This window comes from Epinephelus fuscoguttatus, linkage group LG17 (assembly GCF_011397635.1).
Source record: "Epinephelus fuscoguttatus linkage group LG17, E.fuscoguttatus.final_Chr_v1".
Taxonomy (NCBI): Eukaryota; Metazoa; Chordata; class Actinopteri; order Perciformes; family Serranidae; genus Epinephelus; species Epinephelus fuscoguttatus.
In genome coordinates, this window is record NC_064768.1 from 35,776,216 (window position 1) to 35,792,076 (window position 15,861).

General features: G+C 41.1%; 2 protein-coding genes across 10 annotated transcripts in view; both read right to left on the reverse strand.

Moving 5' to 3' along the window:
- Positions 1-15,861, reverse strand: part of LOC125904589 (trophoblast glycoprotein-like) — a 567,815-nt gene that overhangs the window by 30,007 nt on the left and 521,947 nt on the right. The window lies entirely within an intron of this gene.
- Positions 1,854-15,861, reverse strand: part of thrb (thyroid hormone receptor beta) — a 161,401-nt gene continuing 147,393 nt past the window's right edge. For all 9 annotated transcript variants that reach the window (XM_049602087.1, XM_049602088.1, XM_049602082.1 and 6 more), the window contains 2 exons: positions 15,473-15,731; positions 1,854-11,465 (listed from right to left, as the gene is read on the reverse strand). In XM_049602087.1, the coding sequence (XP_049458044.1) occupies positions 11,224-11,465; positions 15,473-15,731 (501 nt within the window). In that variant the 3' untranslated portion in view covers positions 1,854-11,223. The remainder of the gene's footprint in view (positions 11,466-15,472; positions 15,732-15,861) is intronic.

Sequence of the window (15,861 nt, forward strand, 5' to 3'; positions counted from 1 at the left end):
TACAATGCTTAGAATTGTATAGATTTAAGAAATCTGTTTCACCATTTGAAATTTAGCAAGTTAAACTAGGACTGCTACACAGTCAAAGCCACAGAGCTGTGATGGAGGTAACATGAGATTTATAGATGATATGCAGAGAATGTGATAAACATAAATTTGTGAGGTGTCGAAGCTCAGCAGTGTTGACTGTGGTAGTGTCGCTATCCATCAGCAGATGGCAACAAGGCAGCTTCCTCCCTCTGCGTCCACTCACTGCCACTCCCTGCAGACTCAAACACCATCTGCAGCCTGCTCATGTGCACTCTGCAAACCAAATCAGAGGTGCTTTCACTTCTCTGTGAGGAAAAGAGACAGTAAAGGCTTCAAATTAAAATGTAAAATTCCGGGATTAGATCAGGATTATTATTGGACTACTGGACACAGGATAAAAAATGCCAAAAAAAAATGCACCTGTGCAAAATGTATGTATACACACACACACACACACACACACACACACACACACACACACACACACAATGAACCTTGTCTTCTCGTATACACACCTCCTGGATCTGCAGGTGATGTTTGTAATCACAGTTTTTAAAGTTTGATAGAAGGAATGACAGAAGATGCAAATATTTAAAGCTCCCATATTAAAGGAACTTTCCCCCCCCACAAATGGCTAATTATGCATGGTCAAATGTTTGATGAGGTCAATATTCAGATTTGATCTTGCTAGATTGGCTTAAAAACAAACCAAACTTAAAGGTACCCCATAGAAAAAATGGACTATTGCTATGAGGCAATGTTTTTACCCATCCCAGTCACCGGAATGTTGGGATTGTGCGTTTCTGCAAACAATGGATGTTTCATACATATCATATCAGCGTTTCCAAAGTGATGTAGAATACAGTATAAGCTGTGGAGGGAATGGATGGTTGGTCTGACACCTCGGCAACACACCTGCCAAGCTGCAGACTACTGTTCGAGACCGACAAGCAACAACAAAACTGGTAGGCTTTTCAGCCACCAAAAGTGGCTGCCTTGTAGTGACCCGTCATAATTTTTTATTTTTTATTTAAATTGGGGATAGTGCCACAAAAAGCGCTTGTTTATTGCTGGGACATCACTGTGTTTTCTGCCAGAATAGTGCTACCTAAAGCGGATATTTTAAGCCTAAACATAACCAAGTCATTTTTGTGCCTTTTACAAGTGAGTCCTCTTTGTTTGTGAGTCATGAATGCACACATGAAGCACATGCATAAAGTGACAACACACACTGCTGCCAAAGGTCTCAAACGACTGATTAGTCAACAAGCGTAGAAGGAAGACAAACTTTGCAATTTCATGAACATGAATGGAAAGAAAAGCAATCATGTTGGTACCTGTTTCGACCATTATCTTTCTTCGAGTCTTCCCTGAAATACACTCATTCATTTGGGTGTAGACACAAAAAGTTACAGCCGTTGTTGTGTGAAGAATGAAGAACAGGCTTGAGAGAAAAGTTTAAAACCCCGTCACACCTTCACACACCCGACCAATCCGGTTGTGAAGGGGGTGTGTCCTCTGTATCAGCTCATCAAGGTCCAGTGTTGTGAAGGATTCTTTTAAAAATATATTTTGAAGGTAAATATTTTCATCCTGGCCTAAAAAGAAAGTGAAGCAGACGAATCACTTTGGAAGTACAGAAAAAATAAAATAAAATTATGGTACAAAATAAATAAATAAATAGATAAATAAATAAAAGCCCTAAAAACATCTACTGTGCAACAAAAAAAACAACAACAAAAAAAGAGTCAATCACAAGCAATTAAAAGACAAAGGTAAGAACATTCACACAACTGCAACAAAAATAAAAGTACAAAAACAAATTCTCTCAAAACCATCTTTATTCTCAAGAGCCAATTCACATTAGCTGCAATCATCGTCAGTCATGAGCATCAAAATCATTTCCTCTTGAAGTTCTCCACGCTCACGTCAGAACACTGTCCACAGCTGGACAATGCATTATCGGACAATGTTTCCGGTAAATACTGAGTGCAAGGCAGCAAATTTGGATCAGAATTTTCTCATCTTTTGTTTTGCTGCCACAGATTCACTCCTACACCTACACACACTTTATCTCACTCCCTTTCTCACCGCGACGGTTTTCCAGTAAGTGTTGAACAGATGAGTTGAACAAGAAGACACTCAAACACACAAGGAGAGAAATCTGTGTTGACGGTGGATGATTTTTTTTCTCTGATGCTGGTTACACTTTGATCAAGACGTTGACCTGAAGAGTAACTAACCCCCAAACCACTTTTTGTTCTCAGCTGAAAACCAATGTATATGGGTATTTAGTAGTTTTGTTGATTCAGGTCACTGTACATATCGGGTTATAAATATGAACAGCGACTGCACTCTAATGGTTGAAACTCGGCTTTTGAAACAGAATTTTGCCACTGGCTGATCTGAAGAAAAGTGACATATGGTGGCTGTTTTCGTCACCAACAAAGCCCCCCCACCCCTCGATTCCTTTGCTGCACAAAGGAGTGACTGGGCAGGATACAGCGATGGAGGCGGGGCCCCGTTCAGTTCTATGGAAGCTGCTCAGTGGTACCTGGGGCATAAAAAGTTAAACTTCCAGGGTATAAAATTTACCCAGCTCTTCTGCATCGTTGGGCCCACAGGGCAAGCATGCTACAGACTTTTGCAGGCTATCATCAGCTGAGCGGCTAACTTCTGGTTTAGCCCGCTAACATGAATGGTGACAAAATAATTTAAGTTTGAAATGTTGTCAAAATGAAACAACTCCCAATAGTAAAAAAAATTTTTTGTGGTGGTTCTGATGCTCAAAAAACTGTATCCACTGATTTACAGATGTCTCTTTCACAATATAAGTCTATGGAAAAAGTCTTTTTGGGCGCAGTGGCATCGCATGACAGACCCTGAAATTGTAATTCCATGATTTGACCACCTGGGGGCCTGGTTCTAGAGGTATTTCCAGGGTCGAGGTATTTCAGCCAAACTTCTGGGGTTAGTTACTCTTTAAATGTGTTCAGCTGTGTTGCTTTTTACTGACAGTGAAATCCAGCTACAGTAATCTTTTAAATAGAAGTAATGCTGCACTAATTTGTTTTGTTTTTTTTACAATTCATAATGTCTTGCTCATAGTATTTTTTCTTTTTTTTTTTTTGCAGAGATGTGGAAATGGGTTTGAGAGCAAGAAAATGTTTTTTTTTTTCAGCTATGCAAAACAATATGTTCATATTATGCGAACAACATCCGTAAAAAAAATCTGCAGTCTGAAAATATACATCCTTTTTCCTTTGTACTGTAAAATAGCTTTTCTCTCTTGTTATTGGTTTGTAACTGAGTAACCTTAAAAGCAACAACTCGTGGGAGAGATAACAGCGCGCTGGCACCTTTTCAGGAACAGTAAACATCATCTGAACCAGCAGGCAGCATTGACTATGTTTACATGCACCGACAGCTCTGTGCATACGGTAATTCAAGTAATTATGGTTATGTGTGCGACGTGTAAAAATCCAACATATTCTTACGGCCATTAAACTCCAGTTTGTACACAACCTACAGAAAACACAAACATTTGTATCAGACAAGTTAAGGTTCCTAAAGTTTTCTCTCATTTGTATTTTAATGTAATTTGGGGTTTACAGTGCACTAATTGTTAATTTTATGTGAAGAATGAGCCAATATAATGTGAAGGTGTTGCTTGCAGTAACGAGCCCACACTGATTCATCACAAGCTCTTCAGCATTTTAGCATCTTTCAGTTCACTGTTTCGGTTTTGGACCCACAACGTAACCGTTTCGGGTCGGTCTCAACGTTTCTATCAGCTTTAACCAGGCAGCTGTTTACAGGTAAATAAACTGAACACTACCTCCCCTCCACTAGAGGGCAGCCAGACAGTTAGCGGCTACCTGGTGAACACACTAAAACACTTACAGTAGCAGCTTAAGAGCCAGATATTTTTCTCAGAACAGTGATCGAGGCTGAGCAAATACTAGACTTACATTCATCAGGTCACCAGAAGCACAACTCCAAATTAAAGCTTGCTCCCCATGTTAGCCGTATGAACTTTATAAGGCCATCGTTTGTCAATTGAGTGCAATTTTCAGCCTTTTCAATGTAGTACTGCCACCAGAGGGCTCTGAGGTTACTGCGAACAAGTTTGGCTAATGGTGAGGTAAGGTTTCGGTACATTGCTATAAAAAAACCCCCAACATGGTTGAGTTAACAGTCCATTCCTTTTAAACATCAAATGACGCTTATCAAATAAAAAACATGGCCTTTACAAGACTGAGCTGAAATGTCATGACAAAAACAAAAAACGAACACTGCCGTAATGTCTGGTTTATCGCCCAGTTTGGACTGGAAGTTGTCTTTTTGCAATTTTTTTATCTTTGAAATGTGTTTATTTTTGTTTCCTTTTGCACAAGATGTGGTAAGCTCCTTTGTGTACATTTAGGGAATAGCCAGGTAATGAACTAACCTGCCATTCTGGCACAGAAAACTTTCTGAAATCATTCTGTCAGGTAGGATTTGTGACTCACCGGAAAGACCATTAACCTTGAAAGTTCATACTTTAATTACAAGGAACCCGAGGCTGGCTGCACAGGCAGACTTTGGATATGACTTAGATCTAACTAAAAGTCTTTAGACTGATGTCTTCAATTTCACAAAACCATCTAATCTTGACAATCTTTGAACATACACTAAGATTTAATTGAATCTTAATTTTTTGCTCACTGCCCATAAGAGAGGTCTTACTGTACGTTCACACCAACAGCGACCAGAGCTTCCAAAATGGCGGAAGTCATTCATTTTCAATGAGAGCCCGGCGACCTGGGCGACCTGGTCGTCAGCCGCACGTCTTGAGCGACCAAAGCGAGTGGAGCAAAGTTAGTTAAAACTTGTTTGACTTTATGGTAATGAGCTCTGACGTGGTTCAGCGACAACCAATCGGAATGCTGGCGTGCTTCGGTGAAGTGGGTCCCAGAGAACAAGCCATGTAACTTTGGTTCCTACAGCACACTTGTTCCGACGATGGATATCGCGAAGTTGACTACTTGCGTTCACGCCCACTCAGTCCTTTATAATGTGTCGCTGTTCGGTTACAGAGACCAGAATAAAAACAATGAGGCTTGGGATCGTGTCGCGGAGGTAGTTGGTTGGTCTGGTGAGTTTTAAAGTGTGTAATGTTAGTAACAGAGGAGAGAATTGCAGGCTAATGTTGCGACGTAGCATGAAAGTCTTCTTTGCTCGGTTTGAATGGGATGATGCTGCTTTCAAGCCAGTAGTTCGCTCTGCGGCTTCTTTAAACTGACAAACACGATTGAGCGTTCAATGTTTCACCTGATGAGCGACTAGAGCGACCAAAGCTGCCACAAATATTTTTGACAGTCCTGCTTCTTGGGCGTCCGCGACACTTTGCCTCTTTGGAACGTACAGTTAGTCCTACCAATCGCCTTGTCCATCCTGGCCCTGAAGCATTAGTTCCTCACTGCAAGTTCGCTGAAGGAAATTGATAAAAATATTCTGCAAACCTTGCAATAGATCAAGAAAAGCTAAAGAAAAGATCACTAAACAGATGTCAGAGAAACTGTGCTCAAGAAACCTTGTGGGTTGGGGAACGACGGAGGATACTGCAGTGTTCATGGGTTTAAAGAGCGATATCAATGTAATTGTTGCTCTGAAAGAGCCAGGACGCAGTGGCTAACTTTAGCCTTAAACAATATCTGTAATTTAGCTAATTGTTTTAGTTTTACAGTCGTAGTTTAATGTATAGCTGCATCACTTTTAGCCAAAAAGCTCTGATAAAACCACTCTATGCTACCTGTCAAGCACCCAATGTCAAACAGGCAAAGTTAGAAACTAGCTGTTAAGAAAGACGAAAATCCAGCCGATAAAGAGTTTTCCTCAGGAGTTGGTGGACACCAAACTAGAGCTAAAAGGAGTAAAAATATCGGCCTTACATTCATCAGGTGGTCAGAAACACAACTTTAACTGAACGCAAACTTTCTGCTTACAATGTTTGCTAACACATTAGCCATCAACAACCTACTGTACATCAAGGTATGTCAGCTTGCTGCGGAGTTATGCTCCTTAGTGGCAAAAACGTCAATCAATGCAGCTTTGAAAAGACTCCATTTTGTGCAAACGTCTTTACTCTCATTGTGGCCCTTTACCTGTGCAGGAACCAAGAAATATCTACAGGAACTCTGGAACCTTACTTGCATTACGACCGAAGAAACGTAGCCCCAGTTTTGGTTCCGGGGCCACAGTTTGTCCCTGCTCCTGAGGTAGAATGTGTTGAAGGTCCTGCAGCTATCAGGGTGGAGTTTAACTACTGACGTCACTACCTTGGACCTGAGTCAGACTTGAGTCACAAATTTGATAACTTGCAACTTGACTTGGACTTTAACACCATTGACTCGTGAGTTAACTTGGACTTGAGCCTTTTGACTTGAAAATATTTGATACCTTCAAGCCCAAAGATTAAAAAGTATGTTCCCCTTCATTTCCTGAAACAAAGAACATTAATGGTTTTCCTTCCGCCGATACGGAAGTCGCAAGATGATGCACGTTGTTGGAACAAATCCAACAGCAACCAATCAAGGTGCAGAAGAAAAACCATTAAGAATTAACACTACATCACCAAGTGCCAAAAAGTGATGCCTAAGATAATCTAATTTGTGTACAAAAATTAAGCAGTGGTCTACGTAAAAGTAATTGCATGTGTGGGTGGAAAATTACAGATGGAGTCTTTCCAGAAATTTGTTTAACAAATAAATACAAATGATTTTCCCAAAATTTATATGATACTCTTTTGTTAAAATGGCATTAAATTTGGTGAGGAGCCCATTCTGACTTGTTTAAGACTTGAAACTCAAAGTTTATGACTTGTGAGTCTTGACTTGTGAGTTGCAAAACAATGACTTGGTCCCACCTTGACAAGCACAAGCCTGCAAACTGCTGCAGCACTTTTCATTCAGACTTAAAAGTAAGCAATAGTCGTTGCTGGAATAGCACGGGAATATCTTTAAACCTTGTTGGCAGCCGAGTTCCCGACACTAGTCTAAATGTCTATAAAAAACGAGTCAAGAGAGAGCAAGTTAACACATTTCAGTGGGCATCCACCATTCATGTAGCAGTACAGCTAACAATGTTGTCAACTCATTGTGTTAAGAAAGTCTCAAACAAAGTTGTCACTTTTTAATACTTTTTAATGCTTTTTAGGGCTAATTTACCAAATGTAAGTTCCAAGTCTAACCCTCACAGTTCTTCAGATGCAAAGGAAATGCAAAAACAAATGCACCAAAGGGACATTTAGGTCCTTTTTCAGTTCCTGAGTTTAGTTCCTGGGAGTATTTGGTTGAAAAGGGCCATCAGACAAACCTAAGAGGAGAATTAAGTCTGACTTAAACCTACAGATTAGTCTAACAAATGTGCAACCAGCCCCGGTTAACTGACCAGATTTATTTTTCACCGCCTGTGGTAACTGACATTATTATCACATTATTTGAGTTCAATGAGTCTATCATGCAGAAACAGATGTAAGTCGTAACTAATGTGACACTGTTTTGATCTTTGCTGTGTTTTTTCTTCCAGAACTACTCTGTGAACTGGTTTAATAATGGCACCAGGCAGGCTCAGTCACAGGGTATCAAAGGTACCTGCAAACATGAAGATGACCTCAACAGGACGATGGATGACAGGGGTGCATGTAAACATGGCCAATGTTACTTTTTTCAAATGGCTCTGGCTCAGCACGGCCAACCGGGCCGCCTGAGCCTGGGTGCCCACTCCCCCATCCATCTCTCTCCCTCTGATTGTCTGTGCATTTATTTTTTTTAGTCTGTACAGTTTGCGAGGTGTGTGTGTGAGGTCCGGGTCATTCAAACACTGCAGCAAGTCTATTGCTTTGATAAAAGGCATCACTTCACAGAAAAGAGGAGAAAAAACACAAGCTGCTTTGAGGAGTAGTGTGAAGCTTGAGAAAGCGAGATATACAGAGCAAATGTTTGTCACATTGCAAACGACAATACCAGAGAGGCTTTCAGAACGACAACAAAAAAAGGACAAACCTGCTAAAATAAAAGAAAGGAAAGAGCGCTACGTTTTCACAATCTCACCAGCTTTCTCAGTGTACCGTGCTGATGATGAATCATACTGTTTTGGGCCAGCCAGTATTCACCTGGCCTCCAAATCCCACTGGTTGGTCACAGTGGTGGGGTCAGACCCATATTTTATCTTGGCACATGCATATATGCAAATATGTGCATGTGTACAGTATGTGTACAGGTAGATGTATGTACTGTATCTGCATGTTTGTGTGTTAGTGTATATGCATGCCATCATAAGAAGGTGGTGGGCTGTTATACAAACAGATAATGCCTATTTCTGCATGTACATAATAATACAGTTCAACCAGCCATATCCCCAACCCACCATAGCACCATGACGTCACTCTTTCAACGTACCCTGTTTTCAGGGAGTTGTGTGAAAAAAAAAAAAAAGACGGTTAAAATCACTGTATGTGGGACTATTGAGGCAACATGGCCGAGATGAAACACATAAAACTCATACCGGTTGTACTGTAGAAGCTGCAAACGTGGACTAAAACACGAGTCAGAGGGATGACTCTGTGCGAGTGGCATGCACTAACTAGCATAACCAGTCAAGCCCAGCAGGGATTCGATAAGGAGGGCATCATTCACTTGATTTTGGCACAGCATGTGGCATTGTTACACAAAAAACAAGTACTCTATGATTGTCTTTTCCTGACATCAGTGTCATTATGTGCTTTAGTTAGTCCTGACCAGTCTCTGGTGATGGTGAGCAGGCTCATTTTAATGGTACGGCTGCGTTCCTTTCAATGTCGGAAGTCTGAATCACCAGCAGGTAGGTGGAGGTTGGAGTTACACCCTTTCTGTGTTTGTCTGTTTTTTTTGTAAAAATAACAACGAAAAACATGGACATAAGCGAGATTTCCTTCTATAAGATAAAGATTTTTCTCCCTTTAAATGCAGCTGTGACAGCATGTTAGGGCCATGGATCAATACTTGAAGGACGGCTACTATTATTTTTTATTATTGATTAACCCACTGATTATTTTCTTGAGTAACTGTTTTATAAAATGTCAGAAAACCAACACGGTTTCCTAACGTGAAGATGATGTCATCAAATTGCTTATTTGTCTGACCAATCCGCCAAAGTTATTCAATTCACTATAACACAATACATATAAAAAAATAACGAGAAGCTGGAACTACAGAATTTTTTCTTAAGAAAACCACACCCATTATTATCTTCCTGTCAATGAACTTATTGACTAATCATCGCAGAGCTGTCGACCAATTAGAAGGTCAGTGGATCAGTCCTTGGCTCTTGCAGTGGACATGTCGAAGTGTCCTTGGGCGAGATACTGAACCCTAAATTGCTTCTGAATGTGTGTGTGTAAGTTGTTGATGCAAAGTGCTTTGAGTGGTCACTAAGATTATAAAAGCACGATATAAATGCAGTCCATTTACCATTTATATAAAAAGCCGGAAACACGTCACATATGTGCATCACAGACATTTGTGATTTGCAAAAATAATCACTTCCTAGAATACGATTTGTCGTATTCCATTAGCATCCTCTCCTTATCTCAGCGACGTATTATCCATGAAGCAGCCCTTAAGAGTATCTGTTTTGCTTCTTTTCCTTTGTAGAGACGGTGACACATCTTCGAGCAGACTGAACGCAGAGTTGTTTGGTGGACCACATTAAAACTCTTACGTGGACCTGATCATTTCAAAACTGGAAGATATGCTATGGATAATAAGTTCCCTTTAAATCTAAGCGACTTACAATTCAAACATGTCTTAGGGCTCCTGTGAAACTGTGCCTGCTTGGGGCAACGAAAAGGTTTGTCTTGGGTGCATCGGTACGACGGACAAACAAGAAAGGACGATAGATGAGATACACACACACCAATGTAACGGGGCGAGAAAGCCACAAGAAGATCAACAGGCTGAGATAAAGCACTGTTGATAGTCAAGGACTGAAACGTCTGCTGCTGTTTTTATTCGCTCTTTATCATTTTTTGCACTTTGAGCACCCTTATTTTGTGTTACATTTGTGTGTGGGTATCTCCTCTACCGTCCAAAATAAATCTAAGAAATCTGACATATTTTTTGAAATATCATCCCCTTTCTTTTGTGAATAAAAGGTTATTTGTTTTTCCATGGCCCTAATATGCTGCCATAGCGCAATAGCTAAAGTTGTCCATGATATTTAGCAATGTTTGCTACCCTAAAAAATTCAAAACTCCATGTCTGGCTACTTATAACAAAGGCAGGTGTTGTGGTCACACTTATTTGAGGATTAAACAATATCGTTGTGTAGTGTTAGCAGTGTGTATGTGACGTCGAATAATGTCTTAAAAGTTGACGTTGCAAAATCATGCCTTGGCCTCTTACTCAGAGTTTTGCCTTTAGTCGCTATTCTGTCGCAAGACTCAGATTTTTCCGACATCTCTGGATTGCCGCATTACGACTTCACGTTGTGATGTGTAGCTACCCAGAGCCGTACAAAGGCCCGTGAGCTGTCGTCCATTAGAATGAGTGTTGCTGTCAAAAGGTCAGGTCACAGTATGCTGGCGAGGCACTGAACAGTTCAGACACTCACCATAAGGATGACTGACTATAGTAATATACCAACAAATGGGTCCAATAAAGTCGAGCAGGTGGGGGGAAGGCTAACAGATCGCTAACAATGTCTTGTTACGTGTGTCAGGTGAGCAGCCATTTTGAGTTTTTCAACATAAAGGAAGGAAAATACAACATTTGCATGGTTTCTAATGAATGAACAAGTGTTGATAAAATCACCATGATGCCAACTGTACAATCATCAACACAAAAAAAACTATAGTAAAATCCGAGGTGAGAGGTTATATCCACAACATTAACAACAAAACCAAAAAAAAAAAAAAAAAAAAGAGCAAAATGCTATTCACATGTACCCGCACTGTAAGGAATGGTTCCATCCAAAACTAGACCAGAGAGCTACTCCTAAACTATGGAATGAAGTGACACTCAGTAGTGCTAATAGAAAGTTCATTGTGACGGGCCTTCTGCTGGTTCCACCCCTGAGACCACCAGGGTGCCCAGGCGCTGACGTATGCACACACATACTTACACACACACACACACATACATGCACACACACACATCCACTAGAATCCATTGGTCAGTCCTCGAAGACCTCCAGAAAGAGAGGAGGGAATAACTCGGTGGGACACTCCACTTTCATGTGAAGGAATCGGCTGGCGTGGCAGGCGCCGATCATCCGCAGGTCCGTCACCTTCATTAGCAGCTTGGGCCAGAAATGCGCCACTTTGTGTTTGCGGTAGTTGATGTAATGTTCAAAGGCCAGCAGGAACTCCTCTTGGCAGCGTTCAATTCGCTCCACGCTACTCAGGCCCGGCCGATCTGATGGCAAGAATACACCGGGCAATGTTGTTGTTAGAGTGCAGCAGGGATAAAAATAGCTTTGTTATGATAACCAAAGTAATTGCTCAGATCTCAGCGCAGCAGGTAAAGTTGGACCCGGAGGTAAGTTGTGAAACTTGCATAATGTAGCGAGATGTATATCTGTTTTACAAACTACACACCTGTTAACTTCCTGTCAACAGTTTAGCCTTACTCAGGCCCCCAGGAAGTGTGCGGGGATTTGAAGCCAATTTTCGCAGTGGCTAAACAGAGGTACTGCAATTTCTGGGGTCTGTCACGTAATGCCACCGGGCCCAAAGAGACTTTTTCCCAAAGACTTAAATGGGAAAGAGACGTCTATTAATCAGTGGATGCATTTTTTTGACCATCAGGGTTCAATAACATTTGGAGCGCTAAATTGGAAGTCAGCCGCTGCTCGACCGCACTCGGAGGCCGAAAGTCTCTCGTGCCCCTGCTCTATGGGCTCAATAATAAGCAGTGCTAATCATCTGGGTAATCTCGTACCATGGACATCTAGCAATTTTGGCTTCATGTGCCACTTAGTAACTTCCACAGGAATGAACAGGGTCCTGCCACTAATGCTGTATCCAGATCTCAACACAACCATAGTCTCATTCCCAGGGTGTTCAAATTAGGCAGTTGCTAATGCACAGTTACGTGTATGAGGAGAGTGGTCAGCTCCACACACATCAATATTCACTTTAATTTTTGGCAACTCTTCCTGGCATCGAGTGTAAAAAACACAAATATAGAAACATGTGTGTCTATGGTAAAAAAAAGAGCCATCACGACCTAATGTAGCTAAGCTCTGATAATCAGGCTAACGTTGGTGCTACAATGGGCGACAAGCTAACGATCTATGACATGTTAGTGGGCAGGAGCAGGACGGTAAAATTAACAGACTCACGGTGTTCCGGACACTTGGCCCAGTAAAAGTCCCATAAGATATCAATGCGCAGATAGATACGCTTGACTGGTGTGTCTATCTCTGGGGGCAGGTCTTACACGCATACCAAAGTTTGATTGACACATTTTGGGCCAATCATTTGGGAGAAATGTTGAAAAAACAGTCAGTAGTCACACCGTCCGGATGACGGTGACTGCTCACAGTAATCCGGACAGCTGGCAATTTCCAATCACGGTATTCCGGAGAGGTCCGTAAAGTGGTGTTAATAACACAGTAATGTTAATATAAGTTAAATTTTATGTTATGGCTTGAAAAGTTACTAACGTTAAGTTACAAATATGTGTAAATAACTTTAAAACAGCCATTTTAAGAGTGAGATGATGTGTGTGTCTTGCTCGGTGTTGCTGCAGTGATGTGCCGTTGGCGCTCATATTCATGTCAGACAAAGGGCCTCTGTAAAAGTGTGTATCCCTTCAAAAGGTCAAAATATTGGTAAAACTAAGTCCTAAATATTCTATGACACCTTAAAGATGTTTAGGTGTCATGCTTTAAAATGGGTACTTTGTGGACATAAGCCTCTCCCCCCCCGTAGTGTCCTGTCCGAAGACTCTCCCCTCTGGCCATTTCTGAGCGTCATACATGCATGTTGGAAACTCACGTTGATTTCTCCCAAACGACAGCCCCCAGAAAGTGGAGATTGGTCAGAATCGAAAGAGGCGGAACCAAAGATGACACAGACATATATATTACTCATGACCTGGAAGTATTTATTAATTTATTTGCGGGTAAAGGTTAAGTGTCCGGAATACCGTGATGTCCGGAATACAGTGAGTCTACGTTAGAGGTTTGCAGAGAATACCGGCAATGGTGTTGCTGATCAAAGGTAAAATATTTTAACTTTTTGGCATCCTCTGTGATGGAATACATGACCTGATGTTCCCTCACACAAGGAAAAAACATGCGCAATCTGGAAAATTACTGGATATTACTAGAAAAATAACAAAAGACGAGAATTGCCGCCTTACATTTGTATGCCTCTGTGAGTCAGTCAAGTTGCAGTCAGAGGGTAAATGGTATTTTCTGTTTGTTTTTGTTGGCTATGTAGTGTTTTTAATCATTTTGATAATCACCTCAGTGTCTTAAGCTAACTGTTAGCAACGTTAGCTTGTCACACAGTGTAGCACCAATTTTAGCCTGATTTTTAGAGCTTAGCTAACACGAGGTTGTTACTGCGCTTTTTCACACTTGGTGTTTAGAAAAGCTGCCAAAAATGAAAGTGACTGATGAACACCATCTTGTGAAAGCGAGCAGTAAAGCTCCGTAGAGCTGACTAGCGTTTTCATCAACCCGATGATGCTTTTCTTTGCTTTATTAGCCAGTTAGGCTAGCAGACTGGCTAATCTCCTTTTTTACAGACAGTTACGTTAGCTGTGTTTCCATCCAAAAGTGATTCGAATCATTGGGAAATGCACATTAAAAGAAATACAAATCCTGTGTGTTTCCGTTTTGGACTTCTGGACTTTGGTGAAAACTATGAACTCGCGCGAGTTTTCCGCAGAACCGGAAACAAAACAAGTCTCGCATTCTTCTTCTTCTACGTTTTCTGGCGGTTGGCAACCAGCTTGTAAATGCATTACCGCCTTCCCGACCCGGAGTGTGGATATCACCATGGAGAGAGGTGTGCTACATCAGACTTAATTCGAACATAACTGTTTCCATCCCCCGTTTTGCGAATCAACATTTTTTCGAATCAACCAAAACCCGGCTAAAGCGAGCGTATTTTAGTTTGTGCGAATCAGGGGATTTTAATTTGAATTTTGGCATTTCCATCATAATTTTCCTAGATGTGCATCTAAACAGGCTGATGGAAACATGGCTACTGAGATGAGTAAAACAATAACTAAAAACACTATATACAAAATGCATGGTAAACACTATTGACAATATGTACAAAGCTAACTGTGAGAAGTAGATAAAAGGTTGAAAAAGCAATGTGTAGCTCATTAAATGAATACTTCACACTACATTGTGCAAGCAGTCAATCAGACTAACCGGGGGGGTTTGTTTACAACCTGCCTGATCTTCTGAAACACAGGTCTGTCAAGGTTAAAGGATATTAACTTGGATCTTATTTTCATGGGTTAGACCATTAGTCCCATTAGGAATAATAACAACACTGTACTAATCAGGTTAATTGGTTGGCTGCAAATACAGCAACATGGCTCATCATGTTTCGTCCAATGGTGCAAGAAATACAAGCAGTCAGGTTCACACAGGTTAAAAAAACAGACAGAAAAAAACTTATTTTGAAGAGAAAATGAAGCCAAATAAAAACTATCGCCCTAACAGTGTGTTGTGAATTGTTTTAATAGCCAAAAAGATTATACTCAGTTTGCTATTATCCCAACAATTAGTGGAAAGTTTCAATTCAGAGGCTTTTCTGGTTAAAAAAGGCAAATTTCTTTAATTCTTTTCAACTTTTCATCTTTAAAGATAGTAATTATAACTCAGTATCAGCCTTTCAGCCCTGGAAACGATGTATTGATTGAACCCTAGTGTGTCAGAAGACAAGACAGATGGGCAGGTTCACCCCATGTCATGTCTACATGTGCAACACACAGCAACAGTGCAACAGTATTGATCTTCAATGAGATGCAGAGCGTCACACAGAGAAATGGTGCCGGAGCCAAATCCAAGCTAGCTGGTCAAAGCTCCTCACAATGATTATGGTGATTAATCGACTCAGCTGTGGTTTGGTATGGATTTCATGTCAAAGAAATACTGCTCACACAATCCGTGCAGGAGGGAGTAAAGCATCACTGAGGAGATGACGTTGCTTTTGGGAGGACAAGTACAGGACAGGATTGAATTTGTTCTTTTCTCTTTGTGTGTACAGTACAATAATAAACCACTGCTTCACTGGTCTCTACTGGTGCAGTTTTTGCTCTACTAAAGGTATTGCTTTGGAAAATAGTTGGCAGTAATGTAAAGAAAACTTTAACGAGCTGAAATAAGACAGCACCCACTTAACGAGCTCATGTATGCGTGCATGATGAGAGTCCAGACGCATGGTTCTTACCAGATGAAAGCAGGATGACAGCCTGTAGAAGAGCCACCTCAGAGTCATCCAAGTTAAAGGAGGACAGCGACACGCCAAGGTCAAAAATGGCATCCGAGACTACTCCCAAGCCTCCGTTCTTAAGCTGACCTCGCGTGACTGCCATCTCACCATTGAGCGTGAGGGTCTCGCTCTCTGGGTCATAGCGAACGGCAGCTCGCAGTGACATGATCTCCATGCAACAGCCTTTCAACAGGATGATCTGGTCTTCACAAGGCAGCTGATTAAAGGGAGAAAGAGATCGGCATTGTTAGTAACTGAATACAGCTGATGTAGCAACAGCGTGCACTTATTTTGAAAATTAAAATAAACACTGTTCAAATTATCACTAAAATCAAATAATCATTAAA